At 39.5% G+C, this 25,601-nt stretch overlaps 1 protein-coding gene across 1 annotated transcript in view; it reads right to left on the bottom strand.

Annotated features, from left to right (window-relative positions):
- TMEM135 (transmembrane protein 135) overlaps positions 1–25,601 on the bottom strand; it is a gene marked incomplete at both ends in the record, with an annotated part of 183,680 nt that overhangs the window by 141,506 nt on the left and 16,573 nt on the right. Inside the window, 2 exons of the mRNA XM_082337150.1 lie at positions 512–545; positions 20,320–20,412. Of these exons, the coding sequence (XP_082193276.1) occupies positions 512–545; positions 20,320–20,412 (127 nt within the window). The remainder of the gene's footprint in view (positions 1–511; positions 546–20,319; positions 20,413–25,601) is intronic.

Genomic DNA, 25,601 nt, shown 5'->3' with positions numbered 1-25,601 from the left:
GTCACTTAGATAAATTCACTACTGTTATGTATTTGAATGAGATAAGGAATATGACACAAAAAAATTTAAATCTATACAATCGTGGTAAAAGTGTTTGCATGTGCATTATTTGCTATGTTTGAGAAACAATTAATTACAAAACTAAAGTAAAAATCCAACGGTGTTGGATTACTCATCTGCAAAATAATGAACATTAAAAGTACCAGGTATCATTCTACTAGGGAGGGGATATATAAAACTACCCATTTTCCTGGGGCTATGATACAAGAAATTTTGAGCATAGCACAATGAAATACATTTCAGCCTCTGCTTTGCAGCTATTTCCAAAAGACCTATAGTCACAATTTGCTCTTAAGATAATTTTATTTACCTAATAACACGTAATTCTTAAAAAAAAAATAAAAAATCCTGGAAGCATTAAAAAGGCAATGAATCTCAGCATCAATTTTAATCAAGACACATTTCCAACGGATCGTACATATTTTTATTCTTGAAATAAAGGACTACTTACTTGATTGGCCATGTAAATTGTGAGGAGACCTCTCCTATAAACAGAAATGATAAAATTAGTGATGAATGAAACATTTTTTTCCACACTAAAGAAAAACACTTTAAGCATTAAGAATATTCTATTAAAGAAGAGAGTTTAAAAAACAGATTAGTGATGGAGGACAAATCATTACCACCGTATAGAAAAATACGTATGAAACCAAAAATAGCACCTTGGTAGCACAGTATTCAAAGCGGTGAGGAATTACATGAACCAAGTTATATATAGCAGCTTGCTACTGCATGAGTCCTGAGGCCTTCATGAAGGGGCAAGGCACCTTGAATTACACAGCACTCATCACAAAATAAAAGCCTACACGCGAGCTGGGAACGTAAACATACAAACTGTGGCCAAAGCCCAAGTTAAATTGTGAATTTACAGAAACATGCTTGTGTGTAAGCTTCTGTTTTGTGATCAGTGCTATGTAACTCAAGGCGCCTTGGCCCTTCTGCTTATGTTATCATGAAAAGTGTTTTCTACTGATGCCAGTGATGCAGAAATCTTGGCTCAAACCCATACGCCCCGCCTTTTCTAGCTGAGAGTCAAAATGCCAACAGCGCCCTGGCACAGCTGCCACCATTTTCTCTTCTAACCTTTACCTCATTTTTTTTCTTTTTTTTTTTTTTCCCTTCTATTTTCAGATCTGTCCCTGTGTCCCAGCCCATAGCTCACACTGCTGTTTAGACAGGAAAAGTATAAACTTGATCTCATGCTCTCACACTTCTGCTGATGCTCCTGCAGCACAAGACCAAAACCGAACTCTTGACTATGCAGATGTGAGCTGCTCCAGTAACAGCCTGTGCTGGATGCCACTGTAGGGCCCAGATCAAAAACACAGTTATTTTCTATACATCATTCACAAGTCACCATCGGCCTTGAGAAAGTGGAAAACCTTACCACCGTGGATTTGCTTTGCCCTCACTCCTTCCTGCTCTTCAGCAAAGATTAGCTTAGAGACTATGGCCAAAGGCTGGAAAACTCAGTATTTCTTACTGGAATGCTGTTTGTAACTTCTTAATTTTACTGTCAGCCTTGTAGTATTTGGGATTTTTCTGACTGTCCCCACTGCTGTTACACACAAAACTTGAAAATGGCATAGAAGGCACCACATGTTTAACCATCAAAGTTTCTCAGTCTGGAACCGAGTTTATAACCTGATCTCATCTTTGTCTTCACATCATTTAGGATTTTTTTATATTGCTATTACACGAATAACAGAAGGTCCAACCCAGGCTTGTATGTTCCATTTTTTCATGAGACTTTAAGTTTTCAAGCATTCATAGAGTGCTTAAGAGAACAGTATGTTAACTGAAGATATCTTGCTATCACCTCGGTTGAAGAAGCAAGCAAAACAAAATCACAGGTACCAGGAAAGAGAGAAATCCCTGTTGCATAGTTCCCAGGCTTCAGCCATCTGAAAAAAAGTTTATTCAGTATTTTCTGACCCCATGTTTAGGTGTTTATAACTTTGCCAAGTTACACATCCAGATTGAGGTTTTTCACAGCAGATGTCTAAGGTACGGGGATACATTCCACCTAAAAGCTTTAGTGCTTTCACATTACATTGAATTTGCGGGAACCAACGATGCACCATCCTGAGTTCCACAAGTTGTTCTCTATTCACAGCGAAGATTCAAATTTGGCTTAAGTTCAAAACTTTAACTAGCAAAATCAGTTTGGGGGTTGTTTGTTTGTTTTTTAAAAAGTAGAGTTTTGAATCTGCTCTTTGTATACCTTCTCCACCTAGTACCACTCTGTGCCAGGTATTAGAAACAAGACTCTCGCACAGAAACTTAAGAAAAAAAAGCCTGAATCTAAAAATTTGGTGAGGACAAGGCACACAAGAACCAAAAAGACAACGGGTAGGAAATAGGGTCTGTAAATGTTAAAGCAAAGAGATCTCTACAACTTGTAATAAAGCATCAAAATACTGCATGATGTTTCCGACCAGGAAGGGGTGAAAATTCACCTCATGTAATAGATGAATTCAACTCTCAAGCTGGTCTTTCAGCTGCTTAGCTCAGAGGATAAAATAATATTGGTGTCCTGACCCTCCCGATTACCAAATTGACAGCCAATATAGTTCTGTGTACTGTATTTTTTTTTTTTTTTTAATTTGTTCTCGTGGGGAAAAATACTGGATACTTCATGTCTCTTGGATTTTATTTTTTTTTACTCCTGTAATAGTATTAAAAGTTTAGGATAAATATCCAAACACTCAGCTGTTTGGAAACACAGAATGAAATTTACCCATGAGACTAACATGGTAACTCAATACGCTTTGAATATTCTGCAAAACGTCAGAACTTCAATAACGTCCTGCAGTAACGCACTCACCTGCGAGAAGCTACCACCAGCTACCGAGTGACAGACGCAGCTTTAAGAGTGTGGTGTGTGCATTCACCGTTGTATTACATACAGCGTGCGCAAACCAGCACGGCTATTGTACGCACACGTACTTTACTTGGTGGATTCCCTCCTTCAGTCTCTATGTCACGCAGGCAGGGATGACACGCATGCAGGATCTTCTAGCCTCCCACTGAATTTTTAAATACTAAAAAACTACAAATGTGATCTCACAAAGTTTTAGCTTCTATTGTGGTCCGTTTTGGCTAAGTGTAAAATGCAACTTGCCAACCGCAAGGACAAAGAAAGGAAAAGGGGGCTAGAGAAGAGGAAGGAAAGAAATCAGAAGCTGCAGTGTGGCTGCAGCGAGACTGATGCGAGAAGCAGGGGGTCGGGAGGAGGGAAAACGCGCAGACAACAAATGCGCACAAGGCAGTAACTTCCGGAGCTGAAAATACAGAAAGTTGCTGGATGACATCATCTGAAAGTGCCTGCGGCAAGCCTGTCTCTATCTGCTGCTCTATGAGGCCCTGGCTAACTCCAAGCACAAGGTTTTCTTACTCCAAATTAATTCTGGGATTGTTTTAAAAATGAACAGCCCCATGTTTCTGGAAAAAAAAAAAGAAAAAAAACCAATGGGATTCTTCCTGGTCCTGTGCAAATGTGATCCAGCAAGCCTAACCCAACCCTGAACTCAACTGTTAAAAAGTGGGTGGAAGTTCAGAAAATGTTGCACTATTTTGTAGCAATGACAGCTGATGGAAAACAGGACAGAAAGATGGAGGTAGGCCAAGCGAAAGGGTCACTGGTACAACCCAAGGACTGTATTAAAACTGCAGCTGGTAAATAAGAGAAGAATATAATCGGGAAATTGTGTTACAAGAGCAGGAAATAATTAAACAACAAAAATAATTAGTCAGCCATGTCTAACCACCTGCTTTGGGGAAGCTTAAAGATATTAATAAACAGCTAACGTTTCACCCCCGAGGTCCATGAACCAGTGCTGACCATTAATCTCGGGAGCACCAACATGAGCAAGTAGTTACACCAGCGATGGTTCGGCAAGGCCACTAGGGGAAAGCCCAAGGAGATGCACACAAATCCTTACTGCCCCTTCCTCCTCCATCATCTCTGTCGCATGCCATTTTCTTCCAGAGGCTGCTCTCATCAAGATCTTCATTTCGGCTTCCCACTGCCTCCCTCTCACCTCTTCAACCGACAGTATCTCCCATACCCTACTCTGTTTTTAATGACGTGTGCAATCTTTAATTAGGGAAGGGAAAACACAAGCTAGGGGCAAAATTCATGAGCGGCAGACCAAGGCTGAACTAAGACAAGGACGTAAGTCAGCATCCAAGAGAGCTGCATCCGTGGGACAAGAGATGGGATGGCACGTCCTGGTCCGTCCTGCCAATCTGTTGTGTTAAAGAACTGAAGAAAAACTGTTCTGAAAAAGTCTTAACAAGACTGGTATGTTTTACCTGAAAAGGAGGATTGCACAAAAGCAATCACATTTTTTAATTACCCTTTAATTCAAGTACCAAAGAGTAGTAGTGTTTAGCATACTTCTCATCTTGTTTCTCTCTTCCCCCTCCCCCCCAATTCACACTTTCACGTGAATTTTCTTGTATGCTTGTTAAGGAACTGAGCAGCCAATGTCTCCAAGTTTAGTTATTCAGCACAGGTCACGTCATCTGTGGCTGAACAATTCCCATCTCATGGATTCCACTTTTAATGTTTAAATTACAAAAGACCACAGGCTTCCAGAAAATAATTCTCTTGTTCATTTATACCTTCCTCAAAGAAAAGTTTCATTTGATAATATTTGCTTTTTGGACAACTTGGTAATGTTCAGACCAAATTCTAACAGCAATAGCTCTTAAACTACAGCCTATAAACCTCAACAGAGAACTACATATTTTTGTGATTGCATTGCCCAGAGGAAAGAGTCTAAAATAACCGTTACAAAAAAACCAAAAAGCTATAGGATAAAAATAGCGAGGAAGCCTAGCAGCGTACTGGGATCTATTACCAGAAGTGTAGGTAGGAGGTCAAGGGAAATGATTAATCCCCTTTACTTGGCACTCACTACTCCACATGGAGTACTGCGCCCGGCTTTAGTCCCCAGTGCAAAACAGGCATTGATCAGCCGGCAGGGAGGACCACGAACGAGCACGGCCAGGGAGATTTTGCCTTGACCTGAGGAGAAGGCAGTTTCTCCATCAAGGCAGCCAAGCATCGGAACAGGGACCCAGAGGGGTTGTCGGACCTCTGTCCTCAGAGGTTTGCAAGGCTGACCGGACAAAACCCTAGGCAAGCCAGTCTGAACTCAGTGCTGGTCCTTGCTTCCCAAGGCTCATCGGAATAATTCTATCGTTCTACAGAAAACAAAAGGTGGAAAGCTGCTTCAAAACATCATACATAATTTTGTCCACAGATTATAAAATCAGAAGAGATTACAGCGATAAATAATCTGGCTTCCTAACTAATACAAAACACAAACTTTTCTTTAATGAATTAGCCACTTCTTCAAAAAGATCAAATTTGTCTTGAAGTATTTCCAATGAAGTCACCACAACCAGCGATAAGTTATTCTAATGCTGTTTCCCTTTACAATTTGCACCCTACTTTAGACAAGACTCTGTCTGGTCACTGAAACCAGTTACATCTTTACCTCCACTGTAACACTACAGAGTCCAATCAAGTCACCCACATACCATTTGTTAAACAAAAACTGAGCTCCTTCAGTTTTTCCACAATGCTTCCTAAGATTTTAATCATACCCATGGCTCTTTACTGAAACTGTCTCAATTTTTCAGAACTCATCTTCAAGGACTTAAAATGAAAATAAAGGAAATAAAGAACAGATTAAAGATTTCCTATTCTTTGTTTAATCAATAGTATTTTAAAGTCAAATAAATCACTAAGTGCCACTCAAACTTTGAATGCATTTGAACTCATTCAAACTTTGAATGCCTGTGAACAAGGTATTTATATTTTCATGTAAATGCTGTAAATTCTGGAAAACTTACTTGATTGAGGCCAAAGTCCAATTCCCCTTAGACATGAGCTGAAAATCCTATTCATGCCAATAGAAGCAATGACAACTGTCCAAATCTGCATGCCAACATATTATTTGTGGAACAGTTTCCTAAAGAATGTTTTCTTGCTTAGCTTGACACGTTATAAAATTCAAAGAATAACTTTACTTTCACAAGTAGCATGCATTTTTGCTTCATGTAATAATAGCAAATCATATAAAATACCAATTTTTAAAATGCTACCAAGATGTTTTTTCCTATGAAACTCACTGCCAGTTCTCCCTCCTTATTTATGGTTTTCCTTAAATATAGAGTTGTTGCTAAGCTAAAAAAAAGCAACAACAACAGAAAAAAAAAACCCTTGCCTGAAGGTGGGATGAATCCTCAGAACATGCTTATGCTCATGGCAATTTTACCATAAATTAATTATTGCAACCACAGCAGCACTCAAAGAAAATTTCCAACAGAAAGCAAACACCTTCTCTTTCTCTGAACAGCCACAGAAAAGGGGTAGGCCTGTCATTTTGAAGCTATTTCTCGCTGAATATTCATTCCTCCTTTTGAATATTTATTTCTTTCATATGTTTTGCCTTGCCCTGTCCATCTCATATGTCTAATACACAGCACTCCAGTCCCGGCGGTTTTCTCATCCAGAACTTTTTTTGGCAATACGAAGTTTAAAGCATTGTTTTCTCTATTGCCTTCTTTCAGTTAAACCACAAACCTTTCCGAGTAGACATCCTGAAATCTAAACATTCACTGCAATTAATTAAACATATTTGAACTACTATAATTGCATTTTTTTTAACTAGTCTTGTGGTTTTTATGATCACTTTTTTTTTCTTGCTCAAAATTAAAAGGGAAGTAAGTGACCAAGTCAGAAATAACAGGAAATAACTACAGCAAGATGAATACCCCTACGTACAAAATTCACATAAATTGACTAAACAGGCACCTCTCTGAGTGAGAACAGCTCTAGGCGTGAGCTGTACCAGCCAGCCAGTACATTCACACCAGAGGGCGAGGTACACACTGGAGCAAGTACACCCAGGCCCCGTACCCTGCTACAGCTCTTGTAACCCAGCGTACAGCAGCAGTCAGTAGCAGAGATGGCTAGAAGGAGCCTGAAGATGGATAAAGCAGCATGTTAAAAAACTTTATGCATGAACACGTTCTCTGATTGAACAGCCTCACTGATCGGTTATGTTTCTCCACATATATAGTAGATTTAAACAGGTGGGGGGCAAAACCCCACAAAATAAAAATATCCAGCTCACTACTAAGACAAGAATAGTTTTAGATTTGCTATAAAGCTTCCTAACTTCACCCCCAGCCCAAAACGTCACGTTCCTACTATTTGCTTTTCCAAAAATTCTTAGTGTTGTCAAACCAGTAAGCCTGACCTGAGAATAAATAGGTACTAGAATGAAACAAGTCAAACCGACCTTTTCTTGTGACCTATACAACAAGATCTGAACTACGCATGGCTTTAACATCGTGAATTTATGAAAAAACACATTTTTATAAGCTTCCTACAAATTCAAGTTTGAATTTTATACAAATACCACCGTTCATTCATTGAGTCTGCTGCATATTCTGACAGTTATCACCTTATTTTAACCAATAATCCTTTTTTGGATCCTCTGCAAGTCTAAGAAAGCACAAATAAAACTACTTTCAAAGGAATCAGTGGATTCAAAGGTATATATGGGGAGCAATGTAAAAAAAAAAAAAGTAAAGAGCACATAACTTACGCTGTACTGACCTGTTATAGTAAAATTTGAGAACATTTGCCCTTTTTTTTTTAAAAAAAAAAAAAAAAAAGAAAAGAAAGAAAAAGAAAGAGTTAACTCTGGCTTAAATTTCTGAACATAAACTAAGAAGCTAACATAATAGTTTGTAATGGCTCCCCAGACAGGATTTGTGGTCTGCAAAAACAGGAAGAATTCCTCCCCCCAGCTTCCCTCCCCCCCACACTGTAAAACACACCACTTTATAACCTGCAGAATTAAATCAAACACACAAATCACAGGTTTCCCCTGAAAAGAAAGAGGTCAAAATGAAGGTTTTTTCTTTTTTTTCTGCTCTACAGCAGCTTGACACCACAAGCTAACCAACTATAGATCTGGAGTTGCGATTGCATCCCTGTAATAACACAAGTACTACAGATTATGTTTAGGGTATCGTTAATCTCTCACACCCACCAATTTCCTACTGACAGCTGGAGGCCAGCAGCGAAATCCTGGTGCAAAAGTTCACTTAAAATCAGCAGGAACAGATAAGCTTTCAAAATAATGCTGAAAATTATGAAAACAGACCTAAGCAATAAGTTTTCCAAAAAGAAAATGATTACTTTTTGAACTTAGTAAATACCAGTAGCAAGTCTTTCACAGGAAGACAATGTTCAGGCACATAACTTCATATCAAAAAATACAGCTAAAGGACCCACGGGCCACTGGTTGTTTTCAAGGAATTTTCTATTTCAAAATTTTGGGTTGTTTAAAGAAGGAAATGGACACTTTACAGTTTGGGAAATTGACGTTGCTCGAAACCGCAAATCAGTAATACTTGCTTCGAGCACATTACATGTTAAGTAAAATGGTTATTTTTTCTTGCAAATACTCAGAATTTGTTGTTCTTAAAAGGACAGAAAAGAAACTCAACATGTTCTATGATTTGAACACATGCCAAAGAAAGGGTATGAGAAAACTGGAAAGGGAGAGAAGCCAAAAAGAAAATACATCTACAGTAATACATTCCAGTTAAATTAGTACCAATAATTCTTACCGAGTTTTCAGCTAGTGCAACATAAGATAACATCTATAGTTTAATTTTTAAACTGTTTTATACTCTATTTTATACAGATTTTCTTTCAACATTCCCTCCCTCTTCCTCCTCTCCCAGTTTGTCTATGGTATCTACAGAGCCAACAGAGTCAAAACAAAGGCTGACCTACAGAGGGGGGAAAAAAACCTCTTAATTAAAGCGTGATTTAACCTCCCAAGATTCCATGAAGAGATAAAAATCAGATTCCAAAAAGCTTATTAGTTTCATAAAAGGATTGACTAGTAGATAACAGAAGAATAACAAATTAATCAAACCTCAGGAAAAGAAATGAAGGATTTCCAGCAATTTTTTAAATTATTAACATTCTTGGTATAGAAGGTCTATCTGGTGTTAAATAAGGCCCCAAATAACAATTTCTTTGGACTGTTGATAATAACACAGGATTGTTTTTAATCAGCTCAGTCAATCAAAAAGAAAACACTTGGTTCTTTTCTGGGCACCTTCTCAGCTGGGATACAACATGTGCTGCTTGGCCGCTCTGTCTGGAAGGTATGTGCATAGGGCACAAAAGCAAATACTCTTTGAGCAAAACTGCTTTGGGGACCCTTAGCAACAGCGGCTCATTGCTTCTACATATTTTGCTGGCAACCACTACTGTTTCATAGCAAAAAGAGGACATAATGGTCAGAACTGTTAATAAAAATTAGGAAGAAGAGCAAGACAGTATGGAAATTTCAGAGTTGCAGAGAGATGCAATATTCACCGGCCTTGAACATATACTCAGTATATTTTGGGAGCGAGAAGGACAGGAAGAAGGAGAAAAAAATTCTCATATAAGGCTAATACTCCAGCAGACAGCTTGGGATTGTCCCACCCCCAGTGGAAATTCATCCTGTATTTGACGGGTTCTCCTCCACCTCTACCCTCCAGCCCTTCTCAGGTTAAGAGCCATTCACCCATACCCCACCTGCACATCCCAAACCCAGCCCACAGCAGCCCTGTGAGAAGCGGCTCCAGAGGCTTCCCAAGAAGCCCCTTGAAATCGCTGCCTTTCCCTCCCCAAGCCATATTCCGTGACCAGTTTGAGACGGCCCATTCCACAATACAAGTTTTTTGATAACCTACTCAAATCATCGGGTTTTTTTCATCTATTTCAAAAGCCTTAAGCAGTCTAATGCTCCTTATCTAGTCTGTCAAACTAGTAGCTATTGGCTTGTTTGCATGTTTAGAGCTAATTTTCTCTTTAGACTTATGTTTTAATGATTACATTTGTGACCGGATTACACTGCTTACAACATACCTGAGGCAATATGCAAAAAAAGCTAATGTGGCAAATCAATCCAACTCAAACAGAAGACTACTGCAGTTTTTCCACATGGTGGGACTTAACTTCTAAATGCCTTTATACTCAGAAACAGCAGACCAGCTATGCCAACAGAAGTAGGGTATGGAGTTAAGACTTGCCAACATAAAGTGCCATTTGCACTTCTTTTCCCTTTAGAACCCCAATGACAGAATATTAAGACATATTAAAAACAGGCTTCAAATCCAGTTAGGAACTATGAATTAGTCATGAAAAAGACGGATTAATGCTGTTAAGAGGTGCTTGCATCCCTAAGGGCCTGGAACACAAGGGGTCCCAAGGAACAGCAGTGTCAGAAGCCAATGTAAGCCTTCTCTAGAAAGGTAGGGAAGCCATACCAAAAGTTTGACTGAGAGTCATTTCAACACAGCCCTATTAACTGAGGAGAAAACTTCTTGCAGGCCATCAGCGTTCAATGATGAACTGTGCCAGATACTACAGCCAGCCATTAATGTGACACCTCACCTACCAAAGACAGAAAAAAGCTATTGCCAAGTCCAGTTTGAACCTATTATTTTCTAACTTTAAGCTCAAAGATCCAAAATGCCAACGGTTGATACTAGAACACTTTTGCTAGTTCCTCAGTCTGCTGCTCATGAGGAATGAATAACAGACACCGAAGAAGAGCTTAAAAGGAAAAACTTATCACCGATGAAGCAAGATGGAACACATGCAAATTCCTTCAAGTAGACAAAACGATGAGACAGTCCATATTGTTTCAGTCCACATTGTTTCAGTCTTTCACTCAAGTTGGAGCAGTTTGGATTGCGATGACAGGTACTGGCCCAAATTCAGGAGACCTGTTTTATGCTTGCCTTTAATGCCGTGGACTTTGTTGTTCCTGCTTTTCAGACAGACCATCTTTAAGAGAAGGTTTTAACAGCATACCCTTAGTTTATCAAAAAGTTTCAGTCTGGAGTGGAGGTCATCTGATTACAAGAAACACTATGCAACCCATAGCACTAACTGAAGGAAATAAAACCGTGTCATTTTCTGTCCTGGGATGTGGAGGGGAGAGGGCAGGAAGGGGAAGCAAGATGTTTAACCACACTACACTGCTGTAATCTTCACCACAGAAAACCCTCGCGTGGTTAAATATAGCAAATCATTACCATTCCAGGTTGCTACCTCCACACTCTTCCTGCTGCAGGAGCTAACAACAACATTAATTCCTTGGGAGCAATGAGGCTACAGGAAAGAGTCACTTAATTTACAGAGGTTTTATAGGTGTGGCACACATGGAAACAAAGACTTAAGCTTCTCTCATCTGTACTATCTAAAAACAATATCCTATAAGCAGACCTGAGGAACATATCACAGAAAAGTTCCCTCAAAGGCTTTCAGCCATGGTACCAGAGGCATGGTAGGCACGGATGTTATCTGGCCAGGTAAATGTCAAGCTTTTCATTGCCACATCAGCCAGCGCTACAGCCAGCTCACCTAGGCAGCATCTGAAGTTTATTCTACACTAGCAGAATATTTATTATGCCCCCTCTGGGAGCTGCATGTTATATGCAAGCATTCAGACACAGAAGATGTATTAAGTGTTTGCTTAAGCCAAGGAAGTCCAAATGAGTGTCTCCTGGACACGAGTGCTGAGCAGACAGAACAGAGTGATTAATCCACTGTTTGTGCCATTTGAATCTAAGTCAGACTTGCAGAACAGTCCAATGTTCAGCAGCAGTCTGAATTTTAACATCTTCTCTGTAAGCATTTCAACAGGACCGTAAGTTTTCTAGGGTTTTTTGTGAGTTTTGGGGGGTTAATGATGAAAAATAGAATACAAAATTACAAAAGTACAAAATACTAATACTCAGATGACTAAATCACTTCTACTCAGTTTTCAGCCTACAAAGTGAACATTTCAAAAACAGATTTGTCAAAAGTGGTCCTTAGAACAACAAAAATTAAACTTGAACTATAATCAAGCTACACAGAGTCACCTGGGATCTATCAGAGCTTGTAGCTTGACCTTAGCACTGCCCTTTGTCCATCCAGGCTGGCCCCACAGGAACTGACAGAAGCATCAAGGAGGTTAATGGGTGCTGCCTGTGATGTCTTTCTATTATTATTCACGAAGTAACCTCACGGCTGGTGCTGTGCCCAAGCTAGTAAATCCTCCTGAAACTCAGGGAACTGGAGACCATTAAGCAAATGCCACCACATAGTCCTGCCTGATCCAGCTCAGCCCTGACTGTAACAACACTAAGCGAGAATAAACCCAGCCTGTACAGACCCACCCAGATGTCTGCAACACATTCTCCAGCACCTCCAGAATCTCAGGTATATATTTTACATGGGATCTTCCAGTATTCTTAACTCTGTCTACCTGTGTTACCCCAGAAAATGAACTGTCGACTCTAAAGCTGTAGCTGCTCTCCTGCTCTTCCATCTTGTGCAAGACATAAGCAAGCTGGACCAAATTCTTGCAACATTCGAATGCTGCAGGCTGAAAATTCCTGAAACTTGGTTGCTGAACACTTCTGCAGATACGGTTACAGTTTTTCAGAAGCCTGAATAGTTTATAACCTGGGCTGACTGACTATAAATGCATGGGACTGGAATCACAGATCCCCACGGATCCTTCCTGCTCTGTTCACAACTATAGGATTCATCTTGCCAAACTTTTGCCCTCTGAAGTGGATGAAATCTAGCTTGAGACAGTTAGCTAGACTGCCTTTGTAACTGAGACACAACGGTGATTCGCTCAACCGATTGGGAAGAGATGACTGGTATGAAACAGAAACACACATTTCAGATGGTGAGAAAAGTCCAAGTGTTGACTGTAACAACTTCTTTTTAAGAGGCATGGAGAAGTATAAGGATTATACCTACATCTTATGGTAGACTGATTGTAGGAATAATTAAGAGCATAGTATGGGAGAAAGAATCTTTCTTGCATAAAGAACAAAATGGTTTCCACAGTTCATTTAAATGCAGCAAATTTAACTCTGCAGCTACTTTTACAAATTGAGCACATAGTTTACATCTTGCTAGTAACACAGCATCTTTTTATGACCCACGGAGGACATCCTTTTCCGTCACACAGGACTGCTTCACAATCCGGCTACAACTTAAATGACAGCCTTCCCTTCGTGCACTAGGGAGGTGACCTTGTCATAGAAGGGTATCGAGTGAGTTGAACAGGACTTTCCTTTTGTGAACCCATGCTGACTGTGCCTGATGACTACACTGTTCTCAAATGCCTTTCAATAGTACCCAGTATAATCCTCTCCATAATTTTTCCAGGAACTGAGGTTAGACTGACAGGTCTGTACTTTCCTGGATCTCCCCTCACATCCTTTTTGTAGATCGGAATAACGCTGGCTAGCTTCCAGTCGGCAGGGACCTCCCCAGACTCCCAAGACCTTTGGAAGATGATGGAGAGGGGTCCTGCCGTAACACCCACTAGCTCCTTCAGCACCCTGGGATGAATCCCATCAAGCCTCATGGACTTGTGAGCACTCAGCTGATCCCTTACAATTTCAGTGTCCACAAAAGGAAAGTCACCGTTCCTGCACTCATGGTCCTCCAACTCAGGGGACTGGGCAGCCCAAGGTCTATCAGGATTATTCAAGACTAAGGCAAAAAAAGCATCGAATGCCTCCACTTTTTCTTCATCCCTATTAGTCAGGTGACCATATTCAACAAGGATTGGTCCAATGCTTTCTTTAGACCTCCTTTTGCTATTAATGTACTTCAAAAAGCCCTTCTTGCTGTCAGATACAACACTGGTGAGTTTCAACTCTAATCGAGCTTTTGGCCTTTGGTGTCTTCTCCCAGCATATGCTAACCATAGCTCTGTAATCTTCCTGCAAAGCCTGACCTCGCTTCCAGAGATCGTACAGTGTCTTTTTCCTCTTGAGCTCCACGAGGAGTTCCCTCTTCAATCAAGCTGGCCTTCTACCCCGCTTGCTTGACTTAAACCACAGTGGAATTGCTGGCTCCTGTGCTTATAAAAGGTGGTTCTTAAAGACTGGCTTCATTAATATTGATTTAACTGAACACACTTAAATCAGCTTCAGGAACGTTTTCCAGAATTAACATGGAAAGCTATAACAATAAGTGAAAAAAAGAAATCTCTGCAACTATCAACAAAGTTATGATTACCAGGGATATACCCTACAGAGGTCATCAATCTTTCTAGTGTAAAATACCAGGCTACTGGGTTTTTTTTTCCAAACTGGAGACTGAGTGTGTCAGAACAAACCATAAGCCAGGTGATCCCATTTCTCAGAAAGAGAAATTACTGTAAATCACTGATTAGAACTACATTAGCCCTGTGCTGGGGATGGGCCCCAGCTCTTAGAGCTCCCACTAAGACCCAAAGTCAGCAAGAGATGCTACTTTCCACGAAAAACACACCCGACAGCTGCCAGTCCTCAGCTACCTGCCATTCACAATGTTCCCACAATCACAGCATCTTCCAGATAGACTCCTGCACTCCCAGGCAACTTTGATCAATCAATCTTTCCCTCCCTCTGATAACTATAGCAGTAGCAGCCCTCAAAGCATGCAGCAAAATATGTTCAAATGTTTACAGGCTGCTACTACAAAAAACACAGATCTCTCAAACACTGGCTCTCACCAAGGCAGTTGCTGAAGTGCAATGGATTTTAACATATTTTGGTTTAGAAACAAAAAGTGCTCCCGGTAACTTCTACGGCCTGGCTCCATATTTCAAAGCAATAATCACTCTAAAAGAGTAAAACTCAAAAAAAAAAAAAAGTTTCCCTGCTAGCTCTCCTTACCAGATTACACGCAAAATACTCATGTGAGTGATTCAAACTTGAGGATTTTTTTCAGTACAACACAAAAAATATGCAAAAAATCATCCCTCAATGTAGCTTGCTCTCTCAACTCACCCCCCCATACTGGTGATTTATAAGTTTCCCTAAAATACGTCAAACTGAATAACTGTAAAACATTTTGAGAAAGGAAATTGTCACCTCAAGTCTAAATATACTATACTGAAATATATACCAACAAATTTGTATTTGACTGGACAAACTTACAAAAACGCTGTATTTACAACATATGCTTCTTACCATTAGGGTGCTGCCATATTCTTCCTTTATAATGTATTTAGCCTAATGGCATTTAAGGCAAGCAAATAACCCTAGCAGCAACTGAATGTTTCATCAGGAGAATGAACATACAGTCTAAAAATTCCACATTGTTCTTATACAAATGTTTCTGCCACTTTTCTAAGCACTACACAGTCATACTTTTGTTTCCAAGAACACTAAATATAAGTATATATATAATGTTCTCTCTAACATGCACTGTTGCACTATATCACTTTTTAAATACACATGCTTTAAATATTTTTCTTAGAGTCCAGTATACTGATTTTTTTGATGAAAAACACCCAAAGTTTTCAACTAAAAACATGTTGCCAGTAGTCGCCTAGAGCAAGATTTTACAACCAAATTATAAAAGCCCTAAATCTCAAGTTTTATAATACCATCAGTGACACAGTCTTAACTGTAGCGAGGAGACAGGCGCCGCTATAATGTTAACAGCCAGTATGTAAACATTAATGCTGCCTAAGGGGGGAGCAGGGGGCAATCCCAGAAGGGTCCCTTCAGAACTGCCACAGAACTTTTAGGTGGCTGTAGTTAAACTTTCTTTGGCTCAATTACTTACAGAGAGCAGAAAAAAAAAAGTTAGCCAGGCAGCAAGACAATTAATTTCATTAAAACTGTAATTGTATCCCTTCTTAAAGATTTATCATTCTTGAAACTCACTAATACATTATTTTTTGAACAAGAGTCCAACAAACTGAAGTTTGCCATTCAGCTATTACCAAAACACAACTTAAACGGTTTTGAAACACAAGCACATTTACAAAACACTTAAGAGAACATCATTCTTTTCCTCGAGAGTAATCACAGAGGTCTTAAATACAGGCTCTTCCCTGAGCTATCGGACTTCTTTGTCTTAGAAACCAGTAAGGTACAACTGCTCTAATCAGATTTCCAGTAATAGGCTGGCTTCAGCCAAGCCTCAAATCACATTTCAACAGCTTCATTCACACCAATTTTAACAAGTATATTCAGTTACTTCCTTGCCTTCTAACAGTCTCGGTGCTTCTGGAACAAGGTAGTACCATGTCTTTCAGTCTAAGCCACATACCTCCTCCTCTACTATATGCTCAATTCTTGCTGATAACATTTAATAGATGTTGAAAAAAATGACAGGAGACTGCAACTTTGAATTACAAACAGAAGCCCAAAGACATAAACAAAATATTCATTTTTCAAAATTATAAACAAATAAAATTGCTTCTTATCAACAATTTGAAACAACACCTATAGGAGTAAACAAGGAATACACTGGTAAAACAAAGGTTAATAAAAATGCATGTAATGATTTCCTAAGAAAGCTTAATGAAATTACTGTAACTGGGTCATATCTCTATTTTTGAGGAGACATTAACACAACTTTTAATGTCTAACACTACAAAACTAAATTTTGTGACAAAAGAATTGCACATTTTTCTTTAATAGGTGATGTAAAAAAGGTGAAACTGTAAAGAAAATTATATTCTGTTAAATACACTTGTGCAAGTGCACGTGTTCAAAGCTTACTTATTATAATACAGCCATAGTTACTATGACAATATATACATAAAGAGAAATTAAAATGTTGAAGTCACAGCCAAATAATCAAAAGGAATTAGAAAAATGTACAGTCTAATGAATTCTGTACATTTCCCCAGGAAAAGGGAGTATTTTCCTTATTTGCAAGAATATTTTCTTTGCATGTGAAAACACACAACGCACTGGTAACACCTACAATATATTTTGTTCCATTTGTCATTTTTCAACACCTCTGCCAGAGCCGTAAATACAGCGAAAAGAAATAACGTGACAGGACTAACACTAAAAACGATTAAAAAGATCTGTACTGTATGAGATAATGTAAAGTCAAAGTCAGCTGAAATTTAAGTTAAAGTTAAATTTAAGTTAAAATTAAGCCCTCTTAGCACTTCTCAGAGCCTCAAATGTATACCAGCTACGCAGCTAACAGATGTCGGACTGTCATTTATAAATTTTGCACTCGCCAGTAAGGATGCTTCCTCCTAATCCTAACAGGCAACCCACACTGCTTGAGAGTACCAGAAAAAGGCAAAAATTCTGAGTTACTCCTACCGGACTGAGGGACTAAAGGCATAGAATATGAATCTGCTCATTACAAACACATAATCCTCCTGTTTAAGTATCTACATTCAATTATTATCTAAGAAATAATTCGTACCAAAACATAACTTAATCATAACAATGTCAGTAGTTCTCTTCCAGTAATCTCACAGAACATTCATAGATACATATACAAAGAAGTTTACAAGTGTTTTTATTCCTTGGCCCTTTCCACAGATCCTAATAAACTAGTTTTCATAGACAGGATAACCATACTTTATAATCACCAAATAGAATACACACGGACATACTAATGGGCAATTTATATCTTTATAGCACTGCAGCAGCATAATATAATGCAGATCATTCCCTGAGTATATTTGAAGTTTCCATGGAATGTCACCTCCCCTTCTCAGTGCCATACAAATTTGCAATTATCTATTACACAGATACAAACTATAATCAAACTAGTTTTGCAACACATTAGAAAACATGCTCCTCCTCAGGATCATAATGTGCCTAGACAAGCTATCCATCTCTGTTTCCCATTCTTCCGTAAGAATTACAAAATGTATAAGGCTGGCACACATGAACAGCAACACTCAGAAGAAAATCTGATTTACAAGCCTGCTGCTCCCAAGCTCAGGACTGACAGGGATGCTGTGCAAGCAAATGCCAGTGAGGTACTTAAAATAGGGTATCCACTTGGGAAGAGATTAAGTGATTAAGTTTGATGTTGCTGCCAGCTGCTAGTAGCAATTTAAAGGACTAGAGATATGTTTATGTACTCAAATCAGGACTTTTTCCCACCTCCCTGATTTTTCAATACAATTTGTTGTAAGCTACTCAGGATACGACTGAAAACGCCACTGTCTCTCCATGTCAAACGTCAGCTTCCTAAGACTACAAGTCTATTAGAATTTGATTTTGCCTGTAACAGAAGCTAACAAGCAAATACACGTGAAATCAGAAAGTCGTATTTCACTAAGTCTGTCAGCAGCAGCATTTCACACACTATACATAGTTAGCATCTGATAACATACCAAACAACTTCATATTTTAAAAAACATAAACTTTCAACTACCTTTTGATGCAATTTAACAATTTTTTTTCATTAATAACAATGATCCCACATTTTCAGCTGCATGTGTTGCAATACCAACGTGGCCTTTTTACATTTTATCTGATGCAATATAATGTGAACTTTTGGGGCAAAATACCAATGGTCACGCATTTTGGATTATGACAGAAAGAATAACAACCTTCCAGGAATTAAGTATGTCAGCATTATTCATTACATACATGCTGTACCAACCTACTTCTGTCATTTTCACACACGTCTATTTCAACTTTTATTTCTTTCAAATTTCAGATGCTAAATAGGAGCCTGTTAACACGTCAAAGCTTTCATACATTGCCACTAAGACTTTTAGAAATCCCCATTTGACACAAAATTTGTTGGCTTACTCTTTTTGCTACACTTAACAAGCTTAGGTTTGAAAGTTTTTCAAAGTTGTTCCATTGTTACACAAAAACCTTGTACGGGTTTGGGTTCGCAAGCAGTTTCAACTCTTGACTCACAAATACTCTGAATGCTACAAGACACTCATAGATGGACAAGCAGCCTGATTTCTTCCCCTTTAATGTTATCTAGAAATATTAGAAGTCTAACACACAAAATCTCTCACATTGTAACAGGTCTGTAGGAAAAGTTAAGCTAGTGCTGTCCCTGATCAAAGGGAGAAAATGCATTTGCTCTCACTGCAAAATGAAACACTGATGCCAAGTACAGTGCTGGAGTCTAACTAACTAGGCAAAGTTCTACCAAAATGTATCCACCCTCTTAGAAAGTAATTGCAGTAAGATGAAAATCAGACAGCTAGAAAGGACATTAAAAAGATAATTAACTTATTTAGTAACTTTATTATGGTTATTTTCTCTATAGTTACATTAAATGAAGTGATTTAGAAGTGCTCCAACCTTTCCAGAACTTCTTACACATCCTCAATCTTCAAAAACAATGGATAATTCATTCTTTTAAAAGGACAGAATTTTGACAATCTTACCTAAAACTTGGCTTGGGCTTTGCTTACTCCGTGACTGAAGTTTAGGAATGGGGCCTGACAGTCAGTCAACAACATGATGTATAAATGTTTGCAGTTATTTTGAAATGACTGCTTAAGGAAGTTTCAGATACTCATAGTAACCAAAAGTGCGTTCACACCATCTCTAGTACTAAACACCCTTCATTGCCTTTTAAAGAGTAATCCCATACATTACCCTTTTGTCACCTTCTCTACTTTGAATAAAACCTACTAACTAGATGACTAAAGCACCTCATTCCATATTAAAGTAATCAAGGGTTGTAACTTTCACTGTTGAGACAAGCTACCAGTATATGTTGAATTTCAAAACATTAAAACCTTACAACCCGGGATTTCACCCGCCACCTTTCATGGCCACATTACAAACGGCAGCTTTCGGCTATGCTTGGATCACTCAGAGCTTTCTTCCCCCCTCTTCATGCTTTCATAACAAACTTCCCATTGATAGCTGAACTTCGGCACCTTTCCTTAAGTGAAAGGCTTTGCTTTCTGTATCATTACATTTCATCCAATTTGGATTACTTCAGCTCTTCCAGTCAGTTTGTACCACAACATCCTATTACTCCTCTATCTTAACTAATGTCACATTGCTAACTCAAGTCATCAGCAACTTTCATTAGCATGCTCCTTCTCTGTGACTAATTGCAAACGTTATTTAAATTATATTTAAAAAAAAAAAAAAAAATCACAGCTTCAGTAGGAAATCCTAAGCAATTGAGCATCATCAGGCAATCATAAGCAACCCAATTACACATTAAAACAAGAAAAACAAACCACAAAAAAGAAACTGAATGTTTGTAAAGTGTTTTTTCACTGTAGCTTCCTAGATTTAAATCTAAGGTTGCAAAAGACACTATTTTAAATGAACTACATCTCCAGCATTCTGAAACAAAACCACTGAATTGTCAAATGTCAATCATCACATGACCAAAACAAGAAATATCATCATATAAAACTGAAAATCCATAAACACAAACTGTACCTGCTTTTCCTTTCGATGAGAATAGCCATATAAGAAGCAGGTAAAGCAGCACCAAAGCCAGGAGACCAAAAGTAGAATTTTCCAAGTATCTTCCTGAAAATGTAATTTGTACACATATTACTTGCAAAGCAACCGAAACATTCATGTATAACACCATATTTTACCTTTATGATAAAAATACGCATGCTTTATTAAGATTAATTTTGTGCCTTTACATTAATCAATTTTTATAATTGGATAGTTCTCAGAGGGGTTCCCGAAGTGCTTCATAAACATTAAACACCTGAAATACTTCACTAACGTATCCATTTCATTTCAAGGATTACTTTGCTTCAAAGAAAGCAGTGCTTTCAAGTGATGTTTCTGAAAAGTAGCAGATATTAATTAGAAAAAAATCTTCTAAAAGAACTTAGAGCTGCTCCTCTCTCTGCTACTTGTCCAAATACATCTTCAGGAAGGTGTGCCTTGCGGAATTTAGGGATGCAATCAGGTGAGCCAGAAATCGAATCAAATTATTATATGTCACGCTCCAAAGAAATAGTCAACCGATGCTAAAACCAGTAAACCACTCATTTACAGTAAGCCAAGGCATCAATCTGTATGTTACAACTGGAAGCAACAGTGACATCCCAGTTCTATTAAGGTGGGAAAGCTCTCGGTTTTTTGCAACAAGATCTGGATTTCACTGAAAGAGTCCACAAAATTTCAACTATCAAAATTCCTCCAACAATAAGAGTTGAAAAAAATAGTTACACAAATGACAACATCTAAGAAAATATTTCTATAAATTGGTCACTGTTAAAGGACAAAAACCAAAATGCCTGTCAGACACAACGTCACCAACCACATTTGGTCTGTTCAGGACACCTGCACCTTCAAACTAATTCAGGTTGATCACAGAAGCAAACAATAGTCAGGAAGTCATGAAATGTGGTAGCATGATAATAAACGCACTTCAATTACACCGGTGCTGCTCAGCTGATAAGCACTATCAGTTCAGGAAAAGAGAGTGTTACAATGGAGTCTCCCCTTCTAAACACAGAGTGAACAAAATACAACAAACAAAATGGCAAACACATACAGGGTAGAAAAGGAAATTGTCTTAGATAAAATTTGATGCTGACAATACAGAAGAGAGAACAAAGATAATTAATCAATACCATCTGATTAGCCCACTTTCATTCTTGCTGTAAAAGGCATGATCAGCCTCATTTCATACTTCTGTTGCAAAAATAACATTACCAGTGAGCAATGCCAGCTTATGTTCATAAGTGAAAAGAGAGCCAGGGTATCAGCAGCAAGTGATGTAATGGCAATTACACACACTGTTCATTCCCACGGCTGCAAAAGGATAATTTCTCAGGATGACAATGCCAAATGCTGCAGGAGCTAAAGTTCATTATTAGGACTCTCTTGGAAAGCAATTACTGTATGAAGTTTCAGAGAAGCCATTTTAAAAATCTTAATAAGTATGAACACATCTTACCAGACACACCTGTTAAGTAACAGAACAAATGTCTTTTCTGTGGGAAAGAAACAGGAATTTGTTCTTTTGGCATGGTTTAGAATCCCTCTACAAATGCCTACATGTTCAGTCTGATAAGATTTCGGAAGCAACAGTAACATATTTTACATAAAAAAAAATAGTGGAAATCAAAATGTCCAATGAGTAAGTGAAACATTTAAACTTCTGCTAAAGTAAATGAAAACAAGTTTTTGCTATTTATTTGCATGGTTATTTTCACATGGTCTATGGTTAGAAGGCGGAATGAGAAATATGAGTTCTTTCAGGTTATGCATCTAATTCCTCAATGTACAACGGTATCCAAAACTCAAAGGCTGGTTGATACATAAGGTTGAATCTAATCAAGCAAGCTAATGTATAGCTGTACGTGGACAAACTTAATTACTCTAGTTACTAGACTAAGAGAACCGTGTCTTCATGAGGTTTTGCATTTAATAAAACCAAAACCCTAAACCTCACACCTTTCATTTAACCGAGTCAACACTGGAGCCCAGCACTTCCGTCTGAAGCTCAGACAGATGCAGTCTTCTGGATCTCACCAGCGGAAGAGATTACAACACCCAGCTGGGCTGTCACACATCCATAACAGAGATCATCACCCCCACTGCTCTGCCAACAGAGCAGTCTGCACATATTCCTAATTCACTTCAAGACAAAAAAAAAAGGAGAAAGAAAGAAATGGGGGGGGAGGGGGAAGACAGCCAAGTTAGCTTGGTAATCTCTTCTAGAATGAGAACATCTATCCACAGCCTAAGCCATTGCTGATACTGGATTTAGATGTTTTTGAAATTTCCATAGAATCATAGAATGGTTTGGGTTGGAAGGGACCTTAAAGATCATCTGGTTCCAACCCCCCTGCCATGGGCAGAGACACCTTCCACTAGACCAGGTTGCTCACAGTAAAGCATTTCTTCCTTTAATCTAAGTCTACCCTCTTTCAGTTTAAAGCCATTACCCCTCATCCTATCACTACAGGCCCTTGTAAAAAGTCCCTCTCCAGCTTTCCTGTAGGCTTCCTTCAGGTACTGGAAGGCTGCTATAAGGTCTCCCTGGAGCCTTCTCTTCTCCAGGCTGAACAACCCCAACTCTCTCAGCCTGTCCTCATAAGAGAGGTGCTCCAGCCCACTGATCATCTTCATGGCCCTCCTCTGGACTCACTCAAACAGGTCCATGTCCTGATTATGTTGGGGGCCCCAGAGCTGAACGTAGTATTTTGCAGAATTTTGCCCGCCTACGAAATAGTGAGAATATTAAATAATGCCTGAAATTATTTTAATTGCACTTTCTTGCCTTAAGTTTTACATGTTGTCTACTTGGACTTTAGTAAGGCCTTTGACACTGTCTCCCACAGCATTCTCCTGGAGAAGCTGGCTGCTCACGGCTTGGGTAAGTGCACTCTGCGCTGGGTTAAAAACTGGCTGGACGGCCAAGCCCAGAGAGTGGTGGTGAATGGAGTCAAATCCAGTTGGCGGCCGGTCACGAGTGGTGTTCCCTAGGGCTCAGTGTTGGGGCCAGTCCTGTTCAACATCTTCATTGATGATCTGGATGAGGGGATCGAGTGCACCCTCAGTCAGTTTGCAGATGTCACCAAGTTGGGTGGAAGTGTCGATCTGCTGGAGGGTAGGAAGGCCCTGCAGAGGGACCTGGACAGGCTGGATCGTGGGCAGGGGCCAACTGTATGAGATTCAACAAGGCTCAGTGCCAAGTCCTGCACTTGGGTCACAACAAGCCCATGCAACGCTACAGGCTGGGGGAGGAGTGGCTGGAGAGCTGCCTGGCGGAAAAGGACCAGGGGGTGTTGGTTGACAGCCGCCTGAACACGAGCCAGCAGTGTGCCCAGGTGGCCAAGAGGGCCAATGGCATCCTGGCTTGTATCAGGAATAGTGTGGCCAGCAGGACCAGGGAGGTGATAGGGCCCCTGTACTCGGTACTGGTGAGGCCGCACCTCGAGTCCTGTGTTCAGTGTTGGGCCCCTCACTACAAGAAGGACATCGAGGTGCTGGAGCGTGTCCAGAGAAGGGCAACAAAGCTGGTGAAGGGTCTGGAGCACAAGTCTTATGAGGAGCGGCTGAGGGAGCTGGGGTTGTTCAGCCTGGAGAAGAGGAGGCTGAGGGAAGACCTTATTGCTCTCTACAACTGCCTGAAAGGAGGCTGTAGCAAGGTGGGGGTCGGTCTCTTCTCCCGAGTAACAAGCGATAGGATGAGAGGAAACGGCCTCAAGCTGCGCCAGGGGAAGTTTAGGTTGGATATTAGGAAAAACGTCTTCACTGAAAGGGTTGTCAGGCATTGGAACAGGCTGCCCAGGGAAGTGGTTGAGTCTCCATGCCTGGAGGTATTTAAAGGACAGATAGACATGGTGCTCGAGGACATGGTATCTCGATGGACTTGGCAGTGATAGGTTAACGGTTGGACTCAATGATCTTAAGGGTCTTTTCCAACCTTGACGATCATCCTTGAAAATATTTGCAGTGGCTTCAATTTTCATGGTTTTCCCTAGCTGAAAGGAAACAAATACTACAAGAGCATCAAAAACACCTATTACCATAAGCCAGACTTCTCACTGACAATTACATTTCATATTTAGGTCTTTTAATTATTACTGGATGACTAAGACATATTTCCAGCATACACAGTGACTGAAGATTCGACGGGATTTTGGTAACAGTATGAACATATGAAGTGATCACTTTATCCAGGACACCCTATAGGCCTGCCAACACATCTCCTCCTTGGTGCTACAAAAGAAGGAAACAGCCAACTCCTCTCAATTCAGGAACTGTGCAGGTAAATATGAGGTTAACATGTCCAGCTACAAACCCTTTCATCTGTTGCTTTGGTCTATAACTCCAGGAGGGTAAGATCAGTGTCGAGGACAGTTAAGGAACCAGAACTGTAGGGCTGTACGGCATTTGACCCTATTCTGTGTCTTAATCTCGTCCTTGGGATCGTATCGAAACCTCCCCCGACATTGGATCGGGACAATCAGTCAGCTTCATAGGGCTTGCTGGACAATTTTGCTTCCGATACTGCTGCTCCTGCTATAATATACCTTCCAACCAAATAAGATACAAAAACTGCAGCATGCATCCTATTATACAAATCTATCATATCCAATCTCTCATTGCTATCTAGAATCAGATCTAGAGCACCTCAGTCTCCAAAGTCTCAGACAATCTCTTTGCATGGTTGCAAATGAAGTTCAGAAACACTCAGGCCACAGTTATACAGAACACCATAGAGGTACAGATATTTCTTTGATGGATTAAAACATACAATACCAAATCACATTCTGGGCTGGAAAATGACATACAGTTACTTTTGCTCTCAGGGGCTACTGAAGGAAGTACACTGTATTGCACAGCAATAAATTCAAAGAATCATGCAAGTTCAAACAAAATATTAAAAAAAGAAATATGGAAAAAATCCACAGAAATTGATTAAAAAAAAAAAAAAAGGAGTGAAATCTCACATTGCCATCCTCCGTCACCCACCCAACAGCATATGAGAGAAGGAAGCTTATATGGCTCACGGTGCAACACAATGTTGATATTAAGTACATTCCAAGTGAAGGACTTGTCAACATTATGATCTTAGAAGAAGCTCTTGTGGAAAAAAAAAAAAAAGGTATACAGTACTCAACTTGTAAAGATGTCATGCACTTCTACAGCTTTCTGGCTTGTTCTCCTTTTGTCTCCAAATAACACTTACTCAGCTCCTTGACCATATTCAAGTACTGAACTGACTTGTTCAAAGAACC

The sequence above is a fragment of the Platalea leucorodia genome (assembly GCF_965183815.1).
Source record: "Platalea leucorodia genome assembly, chromosome: 2".
NCBI lineage: Eukaryota > Metazoa > Chordata > Aves > Pelecaniformes > Threskiornithidae > Platalea > Platalea leucorodia.
The sequence above is the reverse complement of the archived record's forward strand: the minus strand, read 5'-3'. Positions and strand labels throughout refer to the sequence as shown.